At 47.5% G+C, this 27,989-nt stretch overlaps 2 protein-coding genes across 3 annotated transcripts in view; both read right to left on the minus strand.

Annotated features, from left to right (window-relative positions):
- Nucleotides 1-2,109, minus strand: part of EFCAB4B (EF-hand calcium binding domain 4B) — a 42,177-nt gene extending 40,068 nt beyond the window's left edge. The window contains exon 1 of the mRNA XM_040701685.2: nt 620-2,109. The gene's annotated coding sequence lies outside the window, so the exon portion shown is untranslated. The remainder of the gene's footprint in view (nt 1-619) is intronic.
- PNPLA2 (patatin like phospholipase domain containing 2) lies at nt 1,356-27,525 on the minus strand. Of its 2 annotated transcripts, none has more exons than NM_001113291.2 (9): nt 27,227-27,525; nt 14,566-14,798; nt 14,329-14,394; nt 10,364-10,573; nt 9,455-9,515; nt 8,395-8,568; nt 7,839-7,971; nt 6,986-7,108; nt 1,356-6,275 (listed from the first exon to the last, which is right to left on the minus strand). In NM_001113291.2, the coding sequence occupies exons 1-9, from the start codon at nt 27,411-27,413 to the stop codon at nt 6,011-6,013; spliced, it is 1,452 nt and encodes a 483-aa protein (NP_001106762.2). In that variant the 5' UTR covers nt 27,414-27,525; the 3' UTR covers nt 1,356-6,010. The 2 variants fall into 2 exon arrangements, with proteins under 2 accessions (NP_001106762.2, XP_015142105.3); XM_015286619.4 differs by having other exon boundaries at nt 26,760-27,292.
- Between the last annotated feature and the right edge of the window lie 464 nt (nt 27,526-27,989).

A 27,989-nucleotide genomic window follows, 5' to 3' on the forward strand; every position in this document is an offset into this window, starting at 1 on the left:
CCGACAGGAAGGATCTGAGGTTCCGCACACGAGTTCACCCAAGTGCATCCCGCTCTCAAGGGACACCAAAGACAACGGCGCTGAGGCTCAGCGAGGCTCCAGCTTAGGGAAGCTTCAGTGTTTCTCCCAAAGGGAAGAAGAGGCGGCACGGAGGCCCTCAGCACCACCACGCACCCGGATCTGGGCCAGAAGGCGCAGAGGATGCACGAAGCCCAGCGCTGCGTGCCCCTCTCTGAAAGGAGGGACGCGCCTGAGGCCACCTGGAGAGCGCTCCCCACACAGTGCCGGAGCCGCAGCTGCAGCGCTCACCCGGCAGAGAGCTGCTCTGAAGGAATGCGCGCCCGTACCTATCTTTCAGCTGGCGACAGCTAGAGAAGGGGCGCTCAAGGAGCTCCGAACGAACGAGGACGCTCAGGACAGACAGCTCACAGCTGAGGGGCCCCGCACGGCAGCGCCCACCCCGGCCTCACAAAATGGCGGGCGGGGGGCGGCCGCCCGGACACCACACGTCCCCCCGGCCCCGCACGGCCCCCGGCCCGGCCCCGCCGCCACCGAGGAAGGCTGCAGGGCGGGCGCCGGCTCCGCCCGCCCCGCGAAGCCCCCGCACCGCACCGCTTACCTGTCCCGGCCGAGGAGGAGCAGAGCGGGCACCTGCGGCCGCTCCACCGTGGGACAGCGGAGCCGCGGGGACGCCGGAAATGAGCGCGGCCGTGCGCCCCGCCGAGCAGGGGGAGCTGCGCCCCGGCCCGGTAGCGGCAGGTGGGGCCGGGGGTTGCGGTGCACGCTGCCGGCAGGCCCCGGCTCCGAGCGGAGTTAAGAGGCGGCAGCGGCACAGCCAGGCTGATTCGTGGCAGAAACTTCACGGATTAACGGCGCTGAGCTGCAGCGCAACGGCCGCTACTCGTAGCAGCTGAGTATGATCTGTTTCCTGAATGAGGAAATAGGCGGCAGGCCCGGTTCAGTTCCTCAAGCGACTGCCGCGGGTTGGAGGAAAACTTTCCCTTTTGAGCATGTGCAGGGCATCCTTCCACAGGTGCCACGCACCTGCCATGGCCCAGCCCGCTGCTTAGCTCCTCTCGGAACCTCTGCAGGAACGGATGGGCTCCTATCTTTCACCTCTAAGCTCACTCACAGCACCGTTAAGGTTAGAAAAGACCTCTCGGATCATCCAGTCCAGTCCTTGCCCACTGTGCACCATGTCTACTGGTTTGGTAAATGCTGTCGTGCCCCGAGAACAGTTTGAATGAGACGAGCAGGACAGGGCCCAGCAAACAAACCCGCATCATACAACACAGTCAGAAATAGTTAACATACCTGTAAAGGGCAAAACAAACAACCTACCGCAGCCCGGTGAGTACAGTGAGAAAGTTTTTATTAGAAGATATATTTCTGCCAAAATAAATACTTCTTTTCTCCAGAAAACATTAGAAAAAGGAAACAGGAGGGAGGGGGAAAAAAAGCATCAGTTTAATACTGTAACTTCAAAATTACCATCAACACTACTTGAATATGTTGCTATGTAAATAACATCACTTGCATATGCTATTGCTGGTCAAGTTGCTGCTCTGACATCAGTGATTTCCACAGGATTTCCACACGTGTGGTGTGCCTCGGGGCCTTCTCTAACTCAGTGACAACAGCAGAGTCCCAGGGTGCATTTAGCTCAGATCTGCTTTAGATGCTGTTTACCAGAGCAACAGAAAACCCCATAAGAAAAAGGTATTTCCAAGTTACATTTCTGGTGTCCCTTTGCAGGAGGTGCAGCCACACAGCAGGATGGATGTAGGTAGAGACAATCCTGCAGACTGGGAGCAGAGAAGCGTACCGCACGTGGGCAAGGGGAAAGGAGGAAGAGGAGAGGGAACAAGTACCTGGTGCATTCAGAAAGGCAGACACCACAGGGATGCAGGCTGGAACCTGCTGTGAAGGCACAGGGTGTGTTTGGCACAAACTAACTGGTGTGGTAACCAGCCGAGGTGGTCCATTCTCTCATCATTTTAAGGGGAAGAGGAGAAGACTGCTGGAGAGAACTGTTGGCAATGCCCTCGAACTTTGGCAACACGCAGCACTGCCACCCACAGCTACCGTGCACTTGGCAGAAATGGACCCATAAGGAAAACAGACACAAACACATGCAGGGAGTTGCAGGGTTTCTCCCACAACTACTTTGGCAAAAGCGACAGCTTTTCTCTCAAGAGAAGGAGTGAAAGCTTGGAAACTGGATTACTAGATTAGATTTTAAAAATGGACAAAAACAGTGGTAAATATGTAAGAACTTGGGGGTACCCCAGTGCTGGCAAATGACAACACCCTCTTATTCTCTAGTCTGAGTGCTGCATGTACACAGCTTCCGTCAGGAAGTCACGAGAAAGCATTTCCTAGGTCCTACTGACAGTCTTCAGAAGCATTTCCTCCTTCCCCTTGAAAAAACAACTTGTGGAACTATTAACAGTAGGTCAGGCAGCAGAACAAATCCAATACACCACATGCATGGGGGCTTACAGAGCAGGCCATAGATACACACTGTTGTGCACAACATTGAACCACATGTTGTACAGGTTAGGGATCTGTTAGATGTACAAGAAGTTGATCATTAGCCTTGTTAAAAGCAGCAAGTAGTATCTGTTATCATAGGAAGGAGAAAAAGAAAATGGATTCCTCAATACACAGACTCTTTAAGTGAAACAGCAGAAACTGCAAGGGTTGAAACTCTTGCAAAGTTCAAGAGAATATTATAAGGATTTCAGATGTGGGCTGCAAGGTGAACTTTGGGTCCAGGATCCTGACTTCCCAAATACCACATACAGGAGGGCACAGGCCCTGGCCACTACCACCAGGCTTCCCAACCACACATTCTCTCCTTCTATCTTGCTGATGTAGAGAAGGATCTTCCCTATCTTCTTGATCCTTTGCAACCTGTGATGAATGAGCAGCAAGAACGTCAAGGAAATTGTGAAACGTCTCCTAAGGAAGCAGAGGGTAGTGTGTGCTATTTACTTCTAACAGACCTGCACTTTCTTTACCTGAGCTTGAATCTATAAAGCCAGCAAGCTGTCACACAACAGCCACTTGGGAATACAGGCAAAAAAAGGGTTAAGAGTGGTACTTTCCCAAGTATCCTTCCACACCGTGCAAATTAGCATAGGGAAAGCAGGAGTTTCCTCCCTGAAGAGACAGACCTTTACATTTAAAGCCAGGCTTTGATCTGTGGCTAAAGTCAGCAGTGCATAAAAGTTTAAATATATTAACATCTCAAAAAGGAGCTAACAGCAGATGAGGTGCAAGAGAATGAAATTGGGGCCTTTTAGCAGCCACAGCAGTTACTCTGTTGAAATGTGTGGACCATAACCAGCAAACCTTCTGGATCAGAGCAGAAGAGGGTGGCACCAGCCCAGCTGGGTGTGATACGCAGGAGGAAAGCAGGGACTGAGGGTGCCAAGCTGCAATTTCTTAGCATGTGCTATTGCCAAAAGAATTTGGTTCTGTTTAGTGGTTTACATAAATCAGTCAGTGGTTTTACCAGTCCAGGAAGAAGGAAAAAATAAAAATAGTTGCATCATTTTTCTCCACCCATATGTTAACACAAAGAGGCAGAGCCAAGAGGGCAGCAGCCTCTAAGCACAAGGTTTCCTCGTCTGGCTTTACCCTTCACAAATGCATTACTTCTGGATGCAATGCTTTAATTTCACGCCACTGAACAGCTACACATTCTCACCAATTGCTCCTTGTACATTAGGGACAGGAGATGCACATTCAGCAAACTAAGAAGGCAGCCCAGAGCAGTGGAAAACAATAAGCACACCAAATCACAAACACCTTATCTCAAACATATCCTGCTCTCACAAACTGACAGCACTTGGCTGCTAGTTCACCTTCACTACATTTATGGCATTCAGCTTGTCCCACAAGCTTTAGAAAAACATAAAAATACAAGACCAATATGCTTAATAACCCTATATTCCCAATCTGGTTTCAGAATCCTCTATATTCTTTTTCTCTTCCCCCCACAGTGATTCCTCTACATCCTAGTTGCCCTAACTATGTGAAGCTTAAGAATAAATCTGACTATAAGTGCAGGCCTGCTTCATAAACCATGCAGGCCCTTGTGTTACACAAGGTAAGCTACATCCAGGAAGGACAGCGGGGTGATATTCTCAGCCACAAGTCAGTATTTGTACTGGTGTCTCACAGACAGCATCAACATCACAGCTGCCCACTCTCCTGCCTCCCAGACTGCAATGGCCACTGGTGAAGAAGTGCTCTGGTGCTTACCAGTCTCTGCTACAGGTATTCAAACCTCTGTCCAGTGCACGGTTCTGCTGGTGGGAGACAGCACCCACCACCTCACCCACACTGCCCGTGGAGATGTGACTCATTAGTCGCTGCCTTCTCAACCTATTAAAATTTCTGAGGATATTTTCACTTTTTAAATCAAAGGGAGAAATCAGAGCAGTATAAATTACTATTCCACACGTGGGCTGCGTATCGGTTTCAGACACCTTGTGCTTCTCCTCAGAAAAGAGGGCATAAGTTTGCTTTGGCCAGTTGCATACTGTTTGTGCTAGGAGAGGTATGCAGCAAGATGTTCTGCAGAAAGAGATACCAGGAGCTGGCTCTGTCACAGTGCAAAGACTTCAGTACACGCAAACCCCACAGGAAGCCACATCTCGTCCTGGGAAGAGCAGAGAGCTTACATTTCTGCACAGCAGGTCACAAGTAGACTGCTACTGATAAGGCAGAGCCCAGACCTGCTCCAGCTTTTTAAGGGGCAATACAAGCATAGTCAGTTCCAAGAAGGCTGGCAACATGCACCAGCACTCCTGATTTCACTTCCGCTTCTCATGCTCCTGCTACAGACAACTGCATGGCTGTACCAATCAGCCACAACACAAGAGGCAAACTGTGAGGCTGATATAAACTGCAAACCTGAATCTTTCTCATCCCAAATCCTCAAATAGAAGAGTTAAGTCCCAGCTTGAGAGGAGATCTCTTGCGTGGCACCCACTTGGAATTTCCTTCCACTGCATGGTCCCTTAAGGAGTGAAGCTCAACCCCTGCCAAAGGCAGCCACTTTTCCAGAACTTGCTGTGACACTCTACCACCAATCTCTCAAAGATAACATGACCCATACAATCTCACCTTCCTATAAGCACTTCACATTCCTTCCCCACTGTCAACTGTTGAACTGATCCTGACGTAGTTGGGCTGAGCTTTTCCAGTGTGAGCCCACACTAATTCCATTCACAATGACAAGAATGAGGCTTCAAACTCCACAAAGAAAAGCTCAGCCTAAGTTACTGCTTTAAAATAAGCTCAATGACATTCAACACTCTAAGTGCAAGCTGCCAAAGTTCTATCAGAATGGAAATCACACAGGGGGAGTCCACAACAAGACAAACCAGGATAAGCATAGCACTCTTCTACATTTCCGTGGCCCCAGTGCAGTCTGCAGCAGGGCCAGCTCTGGCTTCCAGTGGGGATGCAGTTAAGGGACAATGATCTGGCGTTGAATAAAGTCAAAAGGAGATTTGGAACATTGGTTTGGCAAGAGACTACTTATCTTTCAGTGGCACAAAGACCTAAGGGGTGTCAGATGATCCAAGAAAAAACAGATTAATATGCTCTAAGAGCCAAAGGAAGCTAAAAGCTATGTGAACTTGAGAGCGTCACCTACATCCCGATTATTTGGCGGTGAAAAGCCAACGGCAATTCAAAGTGCATTATTTGGGATAGCCCAGCTGGGTCAGCATCAGCATGGCTATGGGCCATGGCCAAGCCTCAACACAAGACTAGAGGCAAGGGATCAGCCTCTGTGCCTTTAACACAGATTACTTATCCAGCCCAGTGGGCAACCAATGGCTACAGACAATTCCACCAGTCTGCATCCTGGGGAAGTCCCCTTTGCAGCATATTCACCAGCACAGGGCAGCCTGCTGCCAAGGGATGAGACTGGTCTCACTCTGTATCTGTTCCCCTTCCCACCCATCCCCGTCCCCCCAGCACAGCAGGCTCAGAAGAGTGGCAGGCACTCTTTTGCACAGTCCAGAGGTGGAAGTTTCATCTGAAATCCTTCCCAAGGGAAGAGGGATGCCTGCATGTCCACGTTGATGCAAAGCAAGCCCATCACAAGCTGACGCTGGTACTCCTCCCACTTCAGCATGACATCAGACAGGGAACGGTTGCTTCTCATCCACATAGGCATTGCCTCGCCACAAGGAGATGCTGAAGAAATTGGCAGGCTCTGGGGCCCTCCAAGCTCGAGGTGATAGTAAAGCCTGAAAGACAGATATGCAAAGAATTAGTGCGTGGGACAACTCGAGCAGGTCACCAGCCCAGAGCTCCAGAACTGTAGAGATGTTCCCATTCCACCACTAACTGGCTGCACGGCCATAGTCCTTCTCATCTCTCAATTATTCAGATCATGAGCTCTTGTGGGAAGAATCACTCTCTCATGCTAGGATGTGAATCGTAGCTAGGGCCCTCTGCCTACTATTGTAATATTTTCCTATTCTCATCCAAGTCTTGCCTCAGCCTTAGAGCAGGGAATTCAGCTCAGAAAAGCTGGAGCCAAGGCACACATACAGATGCAAAGCACTCTGCCACATTTGGGAAATCTGATATTTCCTGGCCACTCTAGTGCTTCCTCACTCCAAACCAAGCTTAGATACCGAGACAAAGAAAGTCATTTGAGCTCATGTACCCCTAGGAAGGGATGTTTTGGGGACCCTGGACTGACAAACACCACAACAATCTTCCACAAAAGGAAAGTAGAATAAGCTAGGATGTTACAATTAGATATACATCTTCTAATCTATTGTTATAACAACAGCTTCATTACAAGGTCTGCCCTGTAACAGGAAGAGGGAAGTAGACCACGTTCTGAGTCTGTCAAATAGATAAGGAGTAGACGCCATAAAAGTCAGAGGTAGAAAGGGAAATTGAGTGTTCCCCTACAGGACAGAGCTGTGGAAGAAAACAGCCATACCTGGCTGAAAGATGACTGCCCAGTTTCTTCTTGGCTTTCTTCACAAGATAGTTGCAGATTTCAATTATCTGCTCCCTCATCCATCTAATATCCTCAGGGATATCTGGAAGCCATTCCAGCAATCTGGAAAGAGACAGGAGACAAACATTAGTTGAACGGCACAAATGACAGGAGAAAACACAGTTTCGCCTCCTGTGAATGGTTACTCATTGTTTTTAGTGGCAGTTACTGTACGAGTCACTTACACTGCCATTCATAAAAGTAAGTGGGAGAAGCTGTGAAAGATGAGAATAGCGCAGAACTTAACTCTTTACACTTGGCATCTGTGCCTTCCGGATTTTTCATTTGCTTTCAGTAACAAAATATTTTCCAAATCTAAGTCTTTCTATCACAAACCATCTCATTCCAGAAGCCTTCCACAGGCTACTTTGTACTAAGAACACATCTGACAGACCTGCCTTCCCAGCTGCATAAACGTAGAGCTGGAAGCAACAGGAATACTCTCTTCTCACTCCAGAGAGAAGTCACATCTCATGAGATTCTCATTTTCATCTCTGCTCTCCTAGTTCAGAAGCTTTTCTCCAGACTCCAAAATTTATCATTTTCTAAGGTGAATTCCAGCATGTAGCAATCTTACTTCAAGCTTGAAGTACTGGCTACAGCTAAATTTCATGTGAAGGTAGGAATATTTTTGCATATGGCTGTTAAGTGGCATGAACTCTTTTCCCCAGGAACTTTGGCACTACAGTATTACAAAGGATCCTGATTTCTCTCTATTCACATTCCACCAGCTACATCAAACACTTGGCTGCACAGGATAGAAAACCACCAGAGGAAACAGCTGAAGGCACACCTGACAGTGAAGGAAACAGCAGACTCCAGAGGCAGCAGGTAGGGGACCATCATGGCAGTGGCCACACGTATAGGCAGCGTGTTGCTAATACCACTCAAGAGACCTCTTCTTTCAGCACATGCCTCCAAAAGAGCTGAAGACAGAAAAGAACATGGCTGAATCTCTCTCAAGTGGCTGAGAGAGATTTTTCCCAGCAGTATCTCTTAAGTTACCCAGCCTGGGAGTCTCCCTTCCCCACCTGCCACTTTTTAAATGAAGTCTAGCTTAGTGTAGCACTTCTGAGTACAGCTGAGGAACAGCAACTTGTAGTTTTATTGAGCTCCTGAAGGTTACAGGCATCAAGATCCTATCCTTACCTTATAGTGCAGAAGGGTCAAATGAGGCACCCTCTCCCAGTTCAGCTTCCACACCTTTATATCCAAGCCCTTATTTATCTAAGCACCAGCAGGTGTTCAATCCCCAGGTACCAACTAACAAGACCCATATCCCAGCAGTCCTCTGATACAGACCACGCAGCACACAAAAATGGCCATGGCTCTCTTCCTTTGGATCATACCTTGGTTCAGTTTGGGAGGCAAGTGTTCGAAGATGTGGTCTTCCACAACTGCAAGGGCAGTGTTGTCCTCCATCTGGTCCTCAGCTTCTTTTTCTTCCTCTTTCTTCTCTCCTGGAGGGGCTTCTATTGCAAGGAGAGGACCAGCAGGATTTGGACGCTGAAGGTGAAGGAGACCTGAGAAGAGATAAAGATTATACAAGTTAGCTACTCTTCCTTGCCTGGCACTTAAAATATTACTCTTCATTTCACCCACCTCCCAAACAGATGGATGTAATGCCCTGTCTCTTCTTTGTTGTAATGCTTACCACAATGTGTAAGAAAACCGACTGCTTTAACATCATCATTTTTCCCCACCAGAAATTCGTAGATTTCCCCTGCACACACTACAGAGGGCCGTTTCATAGGGTTTTGTTGCTATGTACCTCACCAGCAACCAATTCACATTCCCCTCCCACAGCTAAATCCGCAGAGCAGCATAACCGCTCCTATCCCAGTCAGGTACACACCACAAAGCAAACAGATGTGTTCGGTCTGCTAAATTGACACTAGGTGGCACCAAACACCCTCAGCATGCAACAACAGTTCAGGGACGCAGGGAAGCCCAGGGCTGGACGATCAGGTTTGCAAAAGCATTGAAGTGCCAGGCCCTGGGGGCTGCTGAAGGCATGCCGGCACTCCACACTGCTCTGCCTCCTTAGGCTTACCCTAGCGGCACATAGAAAGGCAGTGGCTTATCGGCTGATACTCCAAATGGTGCTGCATCTCTACTGGCATAACGCTAAGCACACGCTACATAACTTCAACACTTAGTTGTGCCACAGCCACTGCTCTTGCCTCAAAGTAGTCAGAGTCCTTCCGTATTGCAGTGAAAAGGTACCGACTCCATCTCTGCTTCCTAAAGAGCTAAAATATCCTTATGAGTAGAAATTCCAGATTCAGATATCTGATGATCAGTTTTGTCCTTCCAGCTTTTACACCCATCACTAACTAACATCAGGGCCAGGTCACGAAGCCTGGCACCAACGAGGCAATTCAGCACACCCCACACTCAGTGCCTTACCATTCTTCTTCAGGAAGTGCAGCGCATCCCGATAGCCCTGCTTGCACATATCCCGCAGCACCTGTGGCAGAGGTAAGCAAAAGCAATTCATTCGGAGGCTGTTCAGCTGAGCAGAGCAAGCACTCAGCTCACTGCTGACTTGAGAGAAATTGTCCTGCTTTGAGCAGCAATAAGAGGTGTAACATGAAGGCTTTGGATATTAGAAACACTTGATAATTCAAGTTGGAATACTACCAAATACAAGCTTAGAGTTGCAGCCACTTCATTTCCCCATCTAGAGCTGACACTGCTATGGGCAGCTGTCTGGAAGTCACTCCAGAATATTTCCCTGCAGATGCCAGGAAGTGCCACTGTGTTCACAGACAGAGCCAGCTAAGACTAGTGAAGAAGGAGCAAAGAAAACTTAGACGAGTGATCCAGGATGCAGATGCATGCTTATTGTGCCCAAATGCCAGATCTAACATTGCATTGGCTCAGAAGCAGAAGCATGTAAAACTGTTTACAGCGTCACCTGCTTTACTAGCACTTTTTAGGGGAGACAGCCACTGGCTTTGAGCTGGTTCCTCTAGCATGACCTTAAAAAAATCCTCACAAGCATGTTAGTTCTGAGAGCTGATAGATCCTTGTTTAGAAGTGAACCTGGCAATTGCCACTTCACAGAGAGAGTCATGTGGGAATCTTCTCAAATACATGCATTACAGATCTTCCAGTAGCAAAATTAAAACAAGCCACTTATGAGACTTCGTGCAGACAGTCAAGGTTTGCCAAGTCACTGGGTTGCTAAATGTCAAGGTGGAAAAAATAGACAAAGAAACTGAAAGCTAAGTGCCTGCAATCTTCTTCTCCTGAAGTATATACAATAGTGTCTAACCATTTTCCCCAAGTTCTGACACTGCCAAGATATCTCACCTGTGGCTCTGGAGGAAAGAGGGCCTTTGAGAGGCGGTAGAGGTTGCGAAGGTTGAATTGGATGCTTGTATTGGTGACTCTCAGCTCATGCATGTTTGTGGAACTGTCTCGTGGGCAGATATCACTCTCTCCTGAGAACGGAGACACCGTGATTGTGTTCTTCAGCTCATATCGTGGCAAGTTGTCAGAAATTCCTCCATCAACATATCTCTGAAATAAAGACAAATGAAGCACTATTTATTCTTGTGATTGATCAAAAAACTTTTCCACTCTGTGTCCCTGTTCACATTTGTACCAAAAACTTTGGGAAAGAATGAACAACATCCACCAGAGCTGGGAGAGTTGGAAGTAGTGACAGCACACCTGTGTTGATTATCATCTCCTTTTGCTATGTGCCTTTCCTCCAAGGAAAGAGCGTTTTGACCACAAGCATTCAATGACAAAAGCATAATTGACTTGTGTGACTGCTGAGTTACATCTGCCATGGGGTTTGAGTCCTGTTCAGTTTGACAGTATGACACACCAACAACCACCCGCAGCGCAAACTGATCTAAGCCGTCACGCTGTCATAGTGAGACATTTTTACTTGTGTTCAAAAGAAATAGCTCAAACACACGTCCCCGCTGTCGCAGTTTGTTAACTAACAAGGAAAGCAGTTGATTTGTTGCTAGGAGGCTAAGGAAGCAGCAATTCCAACACATGGGTACACATTTATAACCTGCTAGCTTCGGTGTGATAACAGAGTACAAGGGACTTAGGTTTTGCTCCTAACAGGAGTTCTTATCAGAGAACGTTCTGTACGTATGTACTATAAACAGTTGCATTCCCCTTGTTGGAAGGACAAACCCAGCAGTATGTACTCCAAGTATTCTTTAATGTACCGTAACTGCACAAGGAGCTGAGCAAGAGAATCTCTATCAGAGGTCTCTGGCAGAGCAAGCAATATGCAAAGATGGAGACACTGGTCAAGTTGAGAGAGCAGCAAGCTTGAGATCCTTGCAGAAACAAGACTTGAGCTCTTGTGCACCTCTGATAAAAATGAGAATGCTTAGTTTTATAGGAGAGCTGATCTAACTGTTTGCTGCCTATAAACCTTTCTTTTGGGTGGGTTCAGAAGTAAATCAGTGTGGACTAGAGCTACAAAGCCCCTGAAGCAGTAGCTCTAACATCTTTCAGCTCCCTGGTGGGTGGGCAGCTAAGCAGGCAAAAGGCAAAGCTGGCATACGCTGATTCCCATCAAAGTAGGGAAATGCTGACCAGAAAAGGAAGCGCTTCAATTCTACACCCTGCTTTGCCTCACCTCTCAGGCAGGCTGACCACCAATATTAGTCTTTCACTGCACGACCACAGAATCATATAACAGTTTGGGAAAACAGGAAAACACTATTTGCTTTGACTAGAGGGTGCTTGCCACTCTCTCTGGAAGGCACACGTGTTGAGACCTCTCCAAGCAAGTTGTAAGAGCCTGAAGAACAGTTCATAGGCTCCTGGACTTCAAGCATGCCAATGGAGCTAGAGGAATTCAGCTCCCATCCAAGCAACAGGATCAGAGTGGAGTGAGCAGGGGGTTTCTTGAGGGCAGAAATGAATTCTGGGGCTACCTCTGCATACAGGTTCAAGAGAAGTGGCTTGTAATCCCAGTTGTAGGCTATACAGATCACAGTTAACTCACAGCACGGAGCACTTCATCCATGTCAGGCCTTGTTCACCAAACATGATATCAAGACAGACATGGTTAGCAGCTCCTGCATTACCTGGGTTTGGAGAGTGAAGAAGGCAGAAGGATGAGATAGATATAACTCAAAGACACGTGCACCCTGTTGGAAACAGGAACATTCACTTTGTCTAAGGAAGACAGAGACGAGTGTTTTCGCCCATTAGCTGAGACAAAGCTAGCATGTGGTAAGGATGCAGAAATATAAGTTTTCCAGAGGATGGCAGCAGAAGCTAACAGATGTTATTAGAAAGACGTCTACAATAAAGCTAGCAGCCAAAGCCTGCACTGCAATCAAGGAAGACACATTCAGACCCCACCTTCTGGCCCACCATTCTGCAAGCAGCACTGTTTACGTTTCTTACTCAAGGTCAGCCAGTACTTATTTGGATTTACCTGAACCTCCAGCCAATCCAAGGCTGAGCACTCCCCAATCTCTTGCAAAGCCATGAGCAGCATCAGAGCCACAGGCTGCAGCCTCAGCCTACCTGCAGATGTACACCGCAACTCTTGGGGACAGAACACAGCCCGAGGTCCCCAGCTTCACTCTCTTACCGAGTCCTCCCCATCCCTGGGATCTGCACTCAACAAGAGCAACAGCTAGCTCTCTTCTACTCTTTTTAAGGGTTCATCTCACCCACATGCCACAGAAAGGTCACAGCTAGAGAGCACATTTTCAGGTCAGTAACTGACCCTTTAGTTTCTCAGTACTTAAGAACTCATTTCTCTTTCCCTCCCACCCACTTTCATCATCCCCTCCATAAGGAGGCTAGAGTTACAAAAAGCAGATCCTGGAAAAGCAGGAGGGAAAAGAAAGAATTTGGTGAGGACACTGTAACTTTCACAGACATGCTGCCTTGAAAACAGGCACTTGCGAGTTGAGTTGGCGTGCCATTCTGTTTTGTGGTAAATACAGTCATTAGTTGTGCTAGGAACCATGCCGTCCCATTTCAAAGCCTTTTTCCAAGTTCATGCCCAATATAATTTAGCCTTTCACCTCACCATACTGACTTTCAAAGATAGAGTGAGACGTAACTTTCTGGGGAAGAGGTAAAAATTAGTTTCCTCATCTCATCCCACACCCATTTCCCACCCCCTCCCAGCTCCTGGCTTTCCCCACGGGGAAACTTCACATGAGAATTCACTCCCTGGTACACCAGGGCAGCTGCTCATTTCATAACCCCATTGCTGTACACTGCTTTGGAATTTTGTGATTTTTGCTTGAGCCAGGCTCACCTCAGTTAACACCAAAGAGGTCTTATGCAAGAGCCACTGCTACATTCCCACCAGCTGTGGGATAAAAACCCCAGACTGTAGCCGTTGAGCAAATGCCAAACCAGCACGATCCTGTCACTTCTTTGAAGGGCTAGACATCGAACATTTCTTCTAGATCATTTCTCTGCTCAACATGCTTGCACAATACACAAACAGTCTAGTTGCGTATTATGCAGGAGCAAAACTGCCCTCACTTGTAGGACACCTAACAGATTCAATGCCCTGTCACACTGAGGCATCTCGATCAGCTCATTTGAGGGAAGGCAAGACACACAGATGTGAATAGCAGCTCTTCCTTTAAACTGGTTAGACTGTAAACAGGTGGCCTTTTAACGTGCATTACCTCATACAGCACAATGGAAGTCCAACCTCAGCTGAGGCCCTCAGGCACTGCTGCTATATACAAAGATTCTCCAACCCCATGCAGCTTTCAAGCACTTTCATTTCTAACATGAACATACAAAAGGGAGAAAGTGCTCTGGACACTTTCTTGGACAGGAAACTAAAAAGAGCACTTGCAGATAAAACATTCTCAGAGGAAGGACATGAAGAACACCATGGAAAAGAGGCCTGCTAACAGCACGGGTTCTTAAAATTCTTCAAAGGATGTCAGGCTTGCAGGAAAGGAACACACAGTTTCTGCCTTGGAACAAAGTTCTTTCCACATGAACAGTGGGTTAGAGCCTCAGTGCTGGATAAAGTTTCACCAAGGAGCCAGGATAACTATCCACTAGATCTACTAAAACAGCCAGCACTTAAGTTCCATCAGTCAGACTTCAGGACATTTTAGCCAACTGCAGGACCTGAAAACAAGGCATATCCCATTGCTAACATGGTTTATTTGGGAATTTCTCATGCTTCTTCAAGATAATTGCTGCCAGGCTACAGGGAGTTGGATTGCCCAAACTGAATATCAATATTTGTTGTCTTATTCATTAGTACATAATTTAATGAAGAAATATTTTAAGAGTCTTACCACTCCACGCAAAGTTGGAGGTATCAGCCCACAGTAGACAGGGATAAAGGTGCTGCAGACACAGGCCTGAAGAAGAAAGAGATCCAGAACGTAAAAATGACTTCAAAGACTACTGAGTTAGAGCACCACATGGGCACACACTGAGAATTATACTACATTATGAAAGACATTTGGAGACAAATGCAAAACAAAAGTCTGCAGTTCTTGCCCAGCCCCCTGCAATAAGCTGCAAGTCACCTGGATCAGCTCCTCCTTGGAATGGAAGTCTGATAGTATGACGTTTTCTCCATCAGACACTCGTGTGAGGGAAATACCCAAACGTCCTGCTGCCACCTCATGCCCATTCTCTGGCACAGTCTTGGACAGGCAGAGCCGAATGATCTTCACCAAGTTGAAAGAGGGGTGAAGCGGACCCAGGAACCTCTTTCGTGCTTCTTTGGACACTCGAATAATGCTGGCACCAGCCTCACCTGTAACGAGAAAAATGGACCATGAAATGGTAGCAAGAAATCAGCCTTTTTCACAAAGTAAGATATAGAAAAAATTCCCTCACAGCTTCTTTCCAACTGATCCATCATCACAGCTCTGCTAGCAATGTCAATCATATCTCAGGCGAGCAAAATGGACACTATGCTCCTTTAGGCAATCAGTTATTTAGAGCTATTTGAAGTGGATTTGATGCCCCGTCTCCTCTGTGTCCTACTTCACAGCACTAGAAACAGGCCCTGGGGAGGAAGCAGAATTCACAAAGGCATGCCTGCTTTACACTTTCCCTCAGTGACCCAGCTGGGTTTACAAAAGAGAAAGCAGCTCATCTGCACAGAAGCAAAGGCAGCTGCTAAACCCATTATCTCATGGTCACTGGGAGCCCCATCTGACAAGAGTATCACAGCTCTGCAGTAGGAAAGAAGGGAAAGGACAAAACAAAACCACCAACCCAAGCCAAACCCTCCACACCCAGCACACCGCCCTCTGCACACACTGTCAGATGCCTCCCCCTGCACCTCCTGGTCACAATGGGACACAAAGCATTCCCCTGTCACTACACTCTCAGAGATGTAGTGATTATATATGTGAGAAACGTATGAAGGGAAGAATCACAGAAACAGAAGGAAAACAGCCTTGCTTTCACAAATCTTCTCTGCAATCAAACTGAGATCTGGTTATTGGACAAAGATGAAAGTTGCTATCAGTTCAAGCCAACCTTATTGACTTGAGACCTTCCTGTTTTGCTGCCTTCCCTCCTCAACCCTGCGACCACAGCCAAGTTAGACCCAGGTTAATAAACAGAGATAGGGAAAACAACACCCTCAATACTATATTGACACATCCCATTCTTTTGCAATACACGTGTGCCAGCAACATGTTTTCCCTTAACACAGCCTGGGAACGTGATTTTGTGCGTAGGAAAGCCAGCAACACCAGTAGCTCAAGCAAGCTCAGAATGAGACCCTTGGCCACGACCAGAAACTCTGGGGTCAGGATTTAGGTAACGTGAGGTAGCAACTTAGTAGAAAATCCAAGTTCCCTTCTTTGAAGCAATTTTTAGCACTATAATCCCAATCTTCTGCTCTTTCCTAAAGTAATGTTTAGCAGCCTAATTCTGATCTTACTTACTCAATTAGCAGTAAGCCACTGAGCCCAGCCTGTTCCAGATAGTAGCTGCATGGTTCAAGTCCCTTCCCAACACGAAGTAAACTCATTTCTGTGAGTTTGGCTTACGAGCAGCATGACATTAGCACTCAATCCCTACAATACTTTTGCATCTGACAAGGTGAACAAGGAACCTGCAATAGAGCCAAAAAGAATGAAAGAATTCCAGTCTGGCACCTCGGGCACATGATCCTAGCAAACTCAGCTGCACTGAGAGGGTGACCCAGGAGCTGATCCTTAAAGAAACATGCCTTCAAACTTGGAATCTCACCTGCAGAAAGATTTGACAGTGGCACTGAAAACAACCACAATAAAATGGAGCTTATGACTAACATCTGAGCAAAAGTCTGAGCTGGAAGTTGCTGAAGAAAACTGTGAAGTTCTAAATGTGCCAGGAAACGGCCTGTCTCAACATCTGAAGAACAACTTCAGTTGCAGCTACCTGCTCAACTATCATCACATAGCCAAGCAGAGTGGGAGGGACATGGGAAGAGAGGACAGAGTAAGAATTACTGCTAGTCAGCAAATTCATTTCTTTAATTTCTTGGGTATTGTTGGGTGTTTTTAACACGTGCATATAAACAGACTGTAAGAAGCAGCTTCTCTGGTATTTCAGCTTAAGGGCAGTTTGATCCCGTTGGACTTGTTAGCTCACTAACACCAAAACTGAATGACTGAATGCAGAATAGCTCAGAAGGCTGAGAGAGGCACAGGGTGATCCGCAGCACCACCAGTTTTCCTGGAAATGAGGCCAGCTGAGGGTTCAGCCAAGGAGTCAGGTTTATGTAGCTAAATCCATGACAGATGACAAGCCCTCTTGGAAACTAGTATGGGAGAAAAAAGAAGAGGTGAGAGTGTGAGCAGAATTTGAGCTGGTCTTCCTGGAACAACTTTTGTGGTAGGAATGGGATTAAAATAACCTGCCAGAGGGAGAAGCAGCTGAATGAGAGGCAGCAGAGAAAGAAATCCTGCAGGGGTCAGCCACAAACTGTCTGCTCTTACCAGGATTAGCCCAGTGCTGATTCCAGTCCACAGAAGTCTTTCACGGTGTTTGATGGATCTGGTGATTCAGGATATAGGGTCATATGGAAAACCTAAATGAAATTTCTCTTCCCTTTTGGGGTACGTTGTAAGGAACACTGACAATCTCTTGTAGTTCGTATCGATTGCAGGGAAAATACCCTTCTCCCACTAAACAATTTACCCAACATTTATCCTCATACAGATTTACTACATCGTTATTCCTCTTCAAAAAACCTATACGAGGAATATTTCATTTTCAGCAGAAAAGACACATCCCCTCACACTCCTCCCTTCCAGCACTGCCATCTCAGTATGCATTGCTAAGCACAAGCCTGAATACTGCAGGGCCATCCTCCTTGTTGTGACAATGCACAGAAGCATCAGACAGCTGAGTCGTGAAACACCTGCTAGGTGAGGAAGGCCAGAGCACCTATAGGCTCAGCCTGCGACCCTCCTGCAGTAGCTAGAAAGGGCAAGATACAGCTACCCAAGCAAAAAAGACTTGTATGCAGCTGCCAGTTCACATTTCATTTTTAAGCTACATCAAGAATTTCACACTAGCTTATTGACCTGGCAAGAGTAGCTCCCTTAAAGAAGTGGCTCTCACTCCTAGACACACAACTCCAAAATGACCCAGGTTCAAAGCCTCCGTTGCATTCTTAGGTATGCCTGCTCACCTTCCACCCAGAAGGATTAAATTACCCTTCTCTAACCTTAGAAGCATTCAGCAGAATGTACTATTTACCACTGTACACAGAACCACCAGGCAAAGGAGAGTCTGCTACTCCCTTGCTCTGCAGGGAGAGAAGAGCTGAAGAGCAATCACGAAATGGATGTGATGCTGCAGGAAACACCATTAATTGGAGTTATGAGATCTGCGGTAAAGGCTTCTTCAGCTCTGTGTGACGCGCAGATGAAGGCTACTGCAAGAGCTAAATATCCCATGGCACCTCCCATGGGATGCAGCATGGGGTGCCAGTTGCTATGAGAGAAGGTGAGCAGAGAAGGGCCTCTTCTGACCTCGTCAGCAGCAGAGCTTTAGCACCAAGGGCACAGTGATGCTTGCCTGCTGACATCAGATCACACTGATATCCATTTTCCAGTCACCAAGAGGACAGATGACCCATGAAGTATTTCATGTGGAAAAAAAGAGCTTAAGAAAGAAACAGAAACAGGAGCAGAACAGGCTCTAGAGGCAGAGGGGCATTCTGGGCATTCCGATGAGCAGCTCCCTCTGGAAGAGCTCCACATCAGTACAAAGTTCACCCTCTGCGCCAGAGACATTCCTGCTCCCTGGCTAGAGCAGTGGTAAATAGGTTGCAAGCTGAAAGTCTTTCAAATAGGGATGGAGAACAGAGGACAGCATGGCCAGGTGCGGCATGGATACAGGGAACGCATCCTCATCCCTGCTGCCAGGTGGCACATATAGGGAAGGCACAGCCCAGACTGCAGATGCCATACCTTGCCTGGACTTACAGAGCAGGCAGGGAATTGTGCAGCACCAAAAGATTCTTGCTAAACCTGTGCTGTATCCAGCACCAACAAGAACTCAGACGTCTTCCTACACATCAGCAAGGCACCACTTCTCTCTCTCCTCTGCCCTATTTCCCAGCAGAGGCTCCAGTCTGGACAGACACTTAAAGATCTGAAAGAAACTAGCAGAAAGTGCAGGTGCTTTTGGCACTCGTCCAGCACCTGGAGAGCCCAATGCCCTGATCGAGCTATTTTGGCCATAAGATTTCCAGGACAGGAGCCAGCTGCTTTGTACCATAAAAAGGGTCTTCATTTTGGAGCTGCCTGTAAGGCAGAGTTGCACAAAGCCCACCTGTTTAGAGAGAGGTTTGTGTGGTGCTTGGCCCAGATGTTTTGTAGGAGAGCCCCAAGCCATCATCTTGGCATTTTGCTCTCAACTTGGGCAGCAATTTCACACGACTGGAGCTCTTGAGTTTCACATTCATAGATCCTTGCTTGGCCCTGAATTTAGGAGTAAGAATCAGAAGGAATTAACCAGCATTATCACCCACAAGGCTAATTCGGTTTGGTTGTGTGTTCGTTGCTGCTACCTCAGCTGTTCCAGTAACTCATCCTTGGAAGAGCTAACAGCCAGCCTGTAGTCATGAGCACAGAATTCAGGAGAACTGTCCTATGTTCACCCTGAGTACGAATCCCCAAGCTGCTCCAGCTCAGTCTGTGCAGCTCCTGCCTCTTTGCTGAATCCTGAGTGAGCAACACGTGCTTCTCCTGCCCAGCCTCTCCCAGGAGATGATACAGTCCCAACTACAACACAATGCTATCACCAGCCTAAAAACATTAAGCTGTAAGCAAGGGACGTTGAACCAGAAGTCCAGAAACTGACCACTGGGAAATAATTAACTGAGATAATTCTCAGATATTTCCTCTGAATGCCCATTTGCTCAGCAGAAGGAAGAGCAGATAGCAACACAGTGGTGATCCAAGGACAACTCTAATTCTTGTGGGCAGTGACCTCAGTTTGTGAAAGATCCTCACCCCTTGGCTGAGCTTCATGCTCGTGCTGAAGCAAACTGGTTTCCACCCATTGTCCCAAGAGAACAAGAACCGGACAGACCTTCATATGGGCTGAAAGAAGGCCAACCTGGGTAGTCAGGTTCTCATCCTACCCGTCAGCAATACTTGGAAGATGTCAAATGGGGTGGGAGAAAGGAGGGGATGAAAGAGAGAAATTAATGCCAGCAGAAAATAAGAACAACTTAGGATCTGCCCTTGTGAGACATTTTCAGGTGGTGTGCATCCTATACATCTGATGGAGACAGTTCCTTAATTTCAGGCTGAAATCCTAGAAAAATGTCTAAAAGAACTGGTGGTGGTGGGAACTATCCCTTCATCGCCAGAAGTTGTATCTAAACCCACTAATTAACACAAAGTAAAACTGTCCTTTATTAAATACTTAAGGCTGGGAGAAGGCAGCTAGCACTGTAACCTTTAAATGCAGCAGTTCTTGTCACATCTGCACACGTCTTCCCATAAGCTGATAATAATATTGAGAAACATCATGTACCAGAACAAGCTGTTCTTCTGGGACTTCCCTAATTTCTGTTGGTCCGAGTTATGTTACTTATATTTAAGGTTCTCTCTCATTCCTTCTGTTCTACTATTTTGCCATCAGATAAGAAGCAGCTCTGATGAGTTACATCTAGATAAGAGATACAAGAAGATTTTGTTTTTGACATGGCAGAGGCAGTAGACACAGCTGTCCCCACAGCACATCCTTAGTCAGTCTGAGAGCAGCCCTCTCATCCAACTGGCCGTTCCCAGAGGCAGGTAACCCTTCCCAGTGGGGCTTTACCTACAGAATTCAACAAGTGAACTCTTTTGCAAGTGAGATCCCTTGGAAAACCTGGCCACAAATAATGGTCTCTCTCCCTGTGCTCAAGAGTAAGAGGCACCAATTCACGCCATACTGGAGTAACTCATAGGGATCCCTCTGAGACTATGGAAGGAACATTCTCACCTTACGGGTAGGGCGAGTGAAGACACGGAGACAGCTTTTCAAGTAGAGCCAGCTCTTGAAGCCAGAGGTACATGCTGAAGGAAGGGCTCATCCCACAATTTCTGGCCCAGATATTCAGAGCTCAGCATTGCTAAGTATACTAACAGTGCCAAGGTGCAGCCTGCGGCAGAAGGGCTGAGTAAATCCAGGTCAACTGCAACTGCTTCAGATGCACAAGCCTCTCATTAACATCTCTGTTCACTTCAAGTAAAACTCGTGGAAAAAAGCAGAGGGCTATTCCAGATTTATCAAAATAAGCCCTGAACAGGAATCCATTGCTTCTCTTAAGAGGAATAGTTATTTTTTGTGCACAAGCTGACAGATAAACCAGCACTACTGCCACACCCTGGATATGGGGTGCAGATGAGAAGAAATTTTGCATGTACACTGTCCCGCTGCACTGGCACTAATGTTGACACAGCAAAGCCTCACCAACTAGCAGACATCCAGCAAACCAAAGCCCATTTTGTTTCTGCAGACACAGGGCTGGAGCATTTGCCTTGGCAATGAAAAGCAGAAAACACAGCAGCTTCTATGTGGAAACAATGAATTGGAAAGCCCAGAGGCAGCTCGGGTCACGCAGACAGCCAGGATTATTGACTGGCACAATCACAACAGCAATCACCACTAGCCTAATTTATTCCACTGTAATTCTCTAATACAAGGGTTAACATTGCGTTCCTGCTCAGTGCCTTAGATATAATAAATGAAGAAATAAATGGTGTAATAGCACACGAAAGAGAAAAGTTGCTCATGACCTTAGGCAAGCTGAACTCAAAGTCCCGTCCCTCTCCATGCTCCAGTCCTTGCCAGTGTTAATGTACAACTTAATCTGCATGTGGTGACAGGAGATTCCCACTATTTGCTATGGGCCAGAGCAACGCTGGGCTTTGGGTTACTTGCTTTTGAAAGAGTACTCTGCAAGAAAAAGCCAGTGGAGGAGAGCATGTAAAGGCAAGAGGGGAAAAAAATGGACCCAAACCCAGGCCATTTCACACTCACACAGCACTCACCCTCTGCCCTGCACAGAGGCAGAAGTGGAACATCAACCATCCTTGTGAAAACTACTACCTCAAAGCCTCCAGTGGTTGTTATTCTCAACAGGAATTGGTGCAGAAGGAGCAAGTATCACTCACAAGCACAACACAGATGATCTTCTTTCCAACCTTGAGATTCTATGATTCTATGATTATACGCCACGCTCCCTTTTCAGGGGACCTCAGGATACAGTGCACCGTTTCCACTTGACAGTGGGAGTGCCACTAGAAATAAGATGCTCTGGAAGGGAAGAGAGCAGTACTACACGACAGTAGAGAAACTTCTTGGCTTTTCCTGCTGCCAAATGCCAGCAAGGTTCATGTAGCTTGCCTTGCCAAATACCTGCACCACAGATCCATGAAGATCAAAAGCAGAGGGAACAGTCTTTATTTCTACTTTTAGAGCCTGAAGAAACAGCTTCCACTCCAGCTTTGCTTTACTGTACCATGCACGAGCAACTACCCTCAGCTGGCTCACCAACACCAAAGCAATGCAGATCACCACCTAGGCCTATACACAGCTTTTGGAGGTTTTCAGCCTGACCCCTGCTGAGTGCTCTCCTGTATGCAGGCTCTGCCACTCAAAGGGCAGCCTTCCTCCCTTCTCCCTATCCTTTCTCACTGCACACTTGTGCAGCTGCTAGAGCACTGCTAAGCCCTGGCAGAAAATGAGAGAAGTGGCTCTGAAGTCCACTCCTGGCTCTGAGCCTGCATCGTGACCAGCCCCCACATGTTTGCACCGTTAGCCAACTGCTCCACCTCACGCCAAGTACCTCCCCACGCACCTCCATGCAGGCTGCTCACTGTGCCCGCTTTGCCCTTCCATCTCACACAGACACGTTTGGTGTCTCTTTATACCCCTGAATTTTTCTCTGTAGTGACGACGAGTGGAGGAGGTTACAAGCAAGACAGTGGGAACAAGAAACCTTGCTCCAAAGCAGTCTTCAGAAGGGATCTCATTCTGATGAGAAGGCCACTGAGGAAGCAATGTCAGGCAGACCACAAGGCAGGCAGCATTCCATGACAAGAAAGTCTGGGGATTTAAATACCTTTCTTCCACAGATGTCAGCAGCAGTCCCCCCAGCAGCATGGAGATGACTCAGGTTGTGAGCAGGACAGGAATCGCCTGCAGAGGGTTGCACAGACCCTCCCGAGAGATGGGACCCTGCACAAACCTTCCTGCAAGGCTGAGAGCGCAGAAGCAAGGAAGGCAGCAAGACAGATGTAGCAACATCCACGTGAAGCTCACACACACCAAACATTTCTGTATGCAGAAGCAGGGCCAGTGGTTTAACGGCCAGTTTGTTTCCATCGATAAGTTTTTAACCAACCCCACTACATAACACCATTGGGCTAATTAAAGTGATACAACTCCCCCGTGCTCCACAACAGGGCTCTAACTTTCTCCACACATGACATAACATGGATAGGATGTATCCACACACACCCCGCTGAATTAAATGCCAAAATAACTTTCTCACCGGGCCCAGCCCTGAATCAGCAGCATTCAAATAAGCCATCAAGAGCAAGTCGTATAATTAACATACGCTAAGGGATCCTTGATCCATTTATACCAGCTGCCATCCCTGTCTTAGGACTGTAAACTAGATAATCCACAGGAGTCGAAGTACAGAGACATTGCCAGAGCCTCCAGTGTGAAAGTGGTACTAAATCCTTTAAATGCTACGGCTTTCAAAACCTACGGGTCCACCCAAAGAACCTGCAGCATATGAAGAGGAAGAGGATTATTACAGGAACACAGCAGAAAGAAAGAGGCAGATCATTAGAGTTGGGCAATGGACGTATGTGCAGAAGCACAGAGGATTCACTTGCTAAGTGCCAGCCAGTTAACAATCCAGCCAGCAGAGCTTGGCTGAATGAAATTACCATTTCCCCAGCCCTTGCATGGTCATTCTCAAGTATAAAACAAGTATAAAACAAAGCAAGTGCAGCCAAGTTGAGAAAAAAATTGATCTCCAGCCATGCAGGTGAATACTGCACCCCCACTTCATGAAGGGCACAGTGGGAACTGTGGAGAATTAGGCCTGCATCTCCATGCATGCATCTCTTCTTCAGTTGACTGGACTGGGGCTGCTGAGCTCAGTAGAACTTTCTTCCCAGCTAAGGCCTTTGCAGGAGACAGAGGAAGGAACTAAGTATCCTGCACACTATGGAGGTCTCCCTCACGTACCTAGGAAGATCTACAGATCCCTCCCCACAGTCAAACTAAGCAGCATCAAACACACTTCCCCCAAAATAGACTTCATGATTCATGCTCTAGCCAGCATAAACTGGCATTGCTCAGAGGACTCATTAGAAACTAAGCTGATTTATTTCCCTCAATCTGGGATTTGATGTTAGACTCCACACACAGTAAATAACCTCTGTGATCAGCCTTTAAGCCTTTGCATGCACGAGAACTAATTTCAGAATGAAAGATACTGTTACTGCTCATTGAGAGCAGCACAATTCAATTTTGAAAGGTAAGAGAAAGGGTTATCCTCCTCATCCTTCCTCCTTTACTCAATAGAAAAAGTTCCTGCAGTTCAACAGCGTAGTTTCCTAGTGGTCATATGATGACAGGTGACAAGCAAGCCTGATGATCAAATAACTGTCACTTCACCACAGGATGAGGGTGGGACAGAGTCCTGACTGAGATACTAAGGGAAAAAAAAACAAACAAACTGGAGTTTGTAAACAGCCTATGAAAAGCTTTTCAAGAGCATCTCAAACAGTGCTGCTCTATCTAGCAGATGCACGCTCCTTTCTGCATTCTCTGTACCAGAAGCATCCCCTCAGCTCGCTTTACTATTTTTGCTGATGCTGATGGCTGATTCACATTTCGGGACTAACTCCCACAGATGGGGGCTTGACAGGCAGCTTTGCCTCTGACAGCAGAATCCACCTCTTCTCCCACAGTAGAGGCACAATTCAGCAGTTGCCCCCCACCCTCAGAAGAGAGCAGTACAGGACAATGCTCACGTGCTGCACAGACAGCAGAGATGCTGCTGGTTAACTATGAGTCACAAGCATCACAAGCACAGTCCAGGGCCTAAGCATCAGCTCAAAAACAGCTTTTCAGTGATTACAGGTTTGCATCCCATAATTCATACCAGGCATTATGCCTCCAAAGCCAGCACACCAAATCCCATGCAGCTCAATTAAGTGAGATCATTCCAGGCCCTTAACAAAAATATACCTCCCTACCGTCACGTGAAAGATTTTGGAACCCAACATTAACTGTATTTTAGCATTACTAGTGACTGGAAAAGGACAGTCTTGTCACATCACATGAGCCAGTTCTACTCATTCAGGCCCCTCAGCTTCAGGATTTAGTCCTAAAGGTAAGCTCCAGGCACAGGGTTTGTGAAAAGCTGCAGGATATGACATAGACATAAGGAGGAGAGCACAAAGCCAACAGGAAAGGAATTCTCACTTGCTTGGCACACAGAGGTGTGCTTCTTAGTGCGCTGGGTTCCAACAGCCCCAGAAGAAGAAGCAGGCTTGACAGAAGCCCATTCCCCAGAAAAGCCTCTGGGCTACAAAACTAACATGCTTACAAACATGGGAGAGTGCCTGATAAACTCCAACATCCACACAGATTATTCTAATGGAGTAAACAATGCATTTTCCCGTCAGTGAAAACAATAATGTCAAAGCTGGAGAGAACACTTCAAACACAGGTCAACACCATTGGCATAGCCCTGAAGAATTAATGCAAGTCCCCCACAACTAACAGTAAAGTGCTTAACATGAGCTAGGTGAGGTCACAGCAGACTATTAATACCTCCTAGCCTCTTATTTCAAAATAAGGTCCTCTGCCTACCTAATATTCATGTCCAATATTCCTTTACTTGCTGTGCTCAAACGTGCCTTCAAAGCCTAAGCTGAGCAGTCAAGGCCGCAGAATATTTGGCAAGGGCATTCACTTCAGTGTTTGCCCACAGCAGAGCCTTACTGCCACATGCAAACAACAGCAGAGTGCTCCCAGGTCAGGGAGAAGGCAGAATCAGCTCAGAGGCGAGCTGGACTTGCACAGAGATCAGAAGAGAAAGACCAGATAAAAAAAACAAAGTGGAATCATAGACCATGAAGACCAGGACAGTTTCTGTATTCTCTGGTCAGGGTCTCAATTGATGGAAACTAGAAAAAAATGCTAAAGGTAAAGTTTTTTCCACTCCTCCTTTTAAAGTACTTCTCTGCATTAAGTTCACAACCAAGTACAGACAGAGGAAAGCACTAACCTTTACCTACACACAGCCAAATAAGCAAGACTCCTGCTTGCCACCCATCCAGAGATGCTATTTAGCGCTCTAATTCAATAGACAGCACATTAGGCAGAGCAAAGCAGGATTTGCCACGAGCTTTAAAAAGACCACAGGCTATTATGGTTTCTCTCTGGGAGAAACTGGTTACACAAACACATACTCGGGACCCTCCAACAGAGGAAGAACTGCTCTCCTAGAACAGGCTGCAGCTGTACCTTCTTTTCCCCTCTGCCCCCTTCTTCCCTATCAGTTCACCCCAACCTCTGGACCTCAGCCTGCAACCTGTACTGTCAGAATGGCTTATAAAAGGGACAAAGTGCAGCAATACCAGGCCCCAGTTGGGCATCCCATCAGCTGCTTTTACTTTCAGAAGTCACCTGTTCTTTATGTAAGACACATGCCAGCCACAGGTAGAGCTAAAAAAAAATAGAAAGAAAATGCCCCAAAGCACTCAAACTTGAGACATAATTTGAGTAGCCAAGATCCATGCCTTTGCTGGCTTTAAACAACATTTCTGCAGTGAGGGGAGCAGTAAACGTTACCTAAAAATGGCCCCTTATTCAGTTCCCTTTTTCATGCCTCTCCTTACACCTCAAAGGGAACGAGACAAATAATTGGGTGTTGCCCTCTGGGAGGCTGTGGATGCTCTGGATATATAAATAGCAAAAACAAGGCAGACAAGATAAGAGACTTGCTCAGCCCTGTAACGATGTCTGAGCCAAAGGGCTCGGGCAGTGCCTTCAGCCTGTCTCACGGTCGGTGCCACACCTCTGCCAGTGCAAGGCGAGGCCCTCCCAGCTCAGGAGCGAGTTGTGCAGTCACCTCACCACTACAAGCAGCAGCTAGCAGAATAACCAAATGCCAGCAGCTGTCAGCAAAGGGACCCCAGCAGAAGGGATTAGAGGACACCCATTTCCTCACCCTTGAGAAAGCCTGACATCGAAGCGCAACAGCCGTAGAAATGCCGGGCTGAGCTTCCAGCTCCCAGTATGCTCCAGGAGCAACAGCCACACGCCATTGGTCGCTGCTGCAAACATAACGTTAAGGGGGAAAGGCTGAAGTCTCACCACACAGAAGCCGACAACTTTTAGCTGCGTGAAGGTGCCGTTTCAGAACTCTGTCTGTCCCTAAAGAACGGGGAGTGCCCTGGAGAGATCACAGACGAGTTCAAGCAGTCAAAAGCTCCGGTTTCACTTAGCTCATACTTGTTCCAGTTGTTCCTCTACTGATAAGTGTGAGAGTAAATAGATGCAACCGAGTCCCTCACATCACAATCAAGATGCTTTTCCGCAGTTTCTATTCTCAAAATAAACAGGAAAAGCTTCAAGCGCAGCAAACCCAACTGTGCTTTTACACCCCCCCCCCCCCCCGCAACCACAGGTGCTTACCGAGGCAGGCGCCGCTGACGAGGGCGGTGGCGGTGAGCGCGCCGGCCGAGGCCCCGTACACCTTCCGGGCGTTGGCGACGAGGAAAGGAGCATGCTCCTGGAGACAGCTGGCCACGCCGATGTGGTAGACCCCTAGGAAGCCGCAGCCGGCGAAGGAGATGTTCCAAGCGGAGTCCAAAGGGAACATGGCCTACGCAGAGGCGGGGGACGCCGGAGGGCCCCGCTCACATCCCACCGCCCGTCAGCGGGCGGGTCGGAGGAAGAGATGAACCGCTGTTACCAGAGGGAAGGAAGCTGCCGGCAGCCACCGCGTTACCGCGCTTATATGGGGCGGCCCGGCACAGCGCCCCGCCTCCGGCCTGCGGAGGGGCCGAGCTGAGGGGCGGTGACGTAGCCGCCCCTCAGCTCGGCCCCTCCGCAGGCCCAGGCTGCCCTCAGCAGAAGCAGCTCGCGTCCAGGGCTTTCTCACTGCTTTCCAAGTGGTGAAAACGTCACATCGCTCTGACAGTAGCGTTCGAGAGGAATACTTTTCAGTCCGAGCTGATTAGATATGGAGAATTCGTCTATCAGTGACGAAAGCTCGTATGTTTCAGTGTCGAGCCTATGACTAAATCACTCTCTCCTATCATCAATCTAGTAATGATCAGTTAGTGTAATCACCAAGCACCAGGTTGTCCTTTCCCTTCAGTACCTCTGCAAAGGGGGGACTCTCAGTAAAACCACATCCAAGAGCCACTATTTTCCATAGATCTGAGATGGAGAA

This window comes from Gallus gallus, chromosome 5, assembly GCF_016699485.2.
Source record: "Gallus gallus isolate bGalGal1 chromosome 5, bGalGal1.mat.broiler.GRCg7b, whole genome shotgun sequence".
In the NCBI taxonomy this organism is placed as follows: Eukaryota; Metazoa; Chordata; class Aves; order Galliformes; family Phasianidae; genus Gallus; species Gallus gallus.

Excerpts from the sequence above, each read along its gene's own strand:
- PNPLA2 (NM_001113291.2), bottom strand. The coding sequence starts at position 27,413 with ATGTTCCCTTTGGACTCCGCTTGGAACATCTCCTTCGCCGGCTGCGGC. Across the intron at positions 10,574-14,328 it reads CTCCAACTTTGCGTGGAGTG|AGATATGTTGATGGAGGAAT; the intron begins GTAAGACTCTTA and ends TCTTTATTTCAG. Across the intron at positions 9,516-10,363 it reads TCTTTCCTCCAGAGCCACAG|GTGCTGCGGGATATGTGCAA; the intron begins GTGAGATATCTT and ends CCTCTGCCACAG.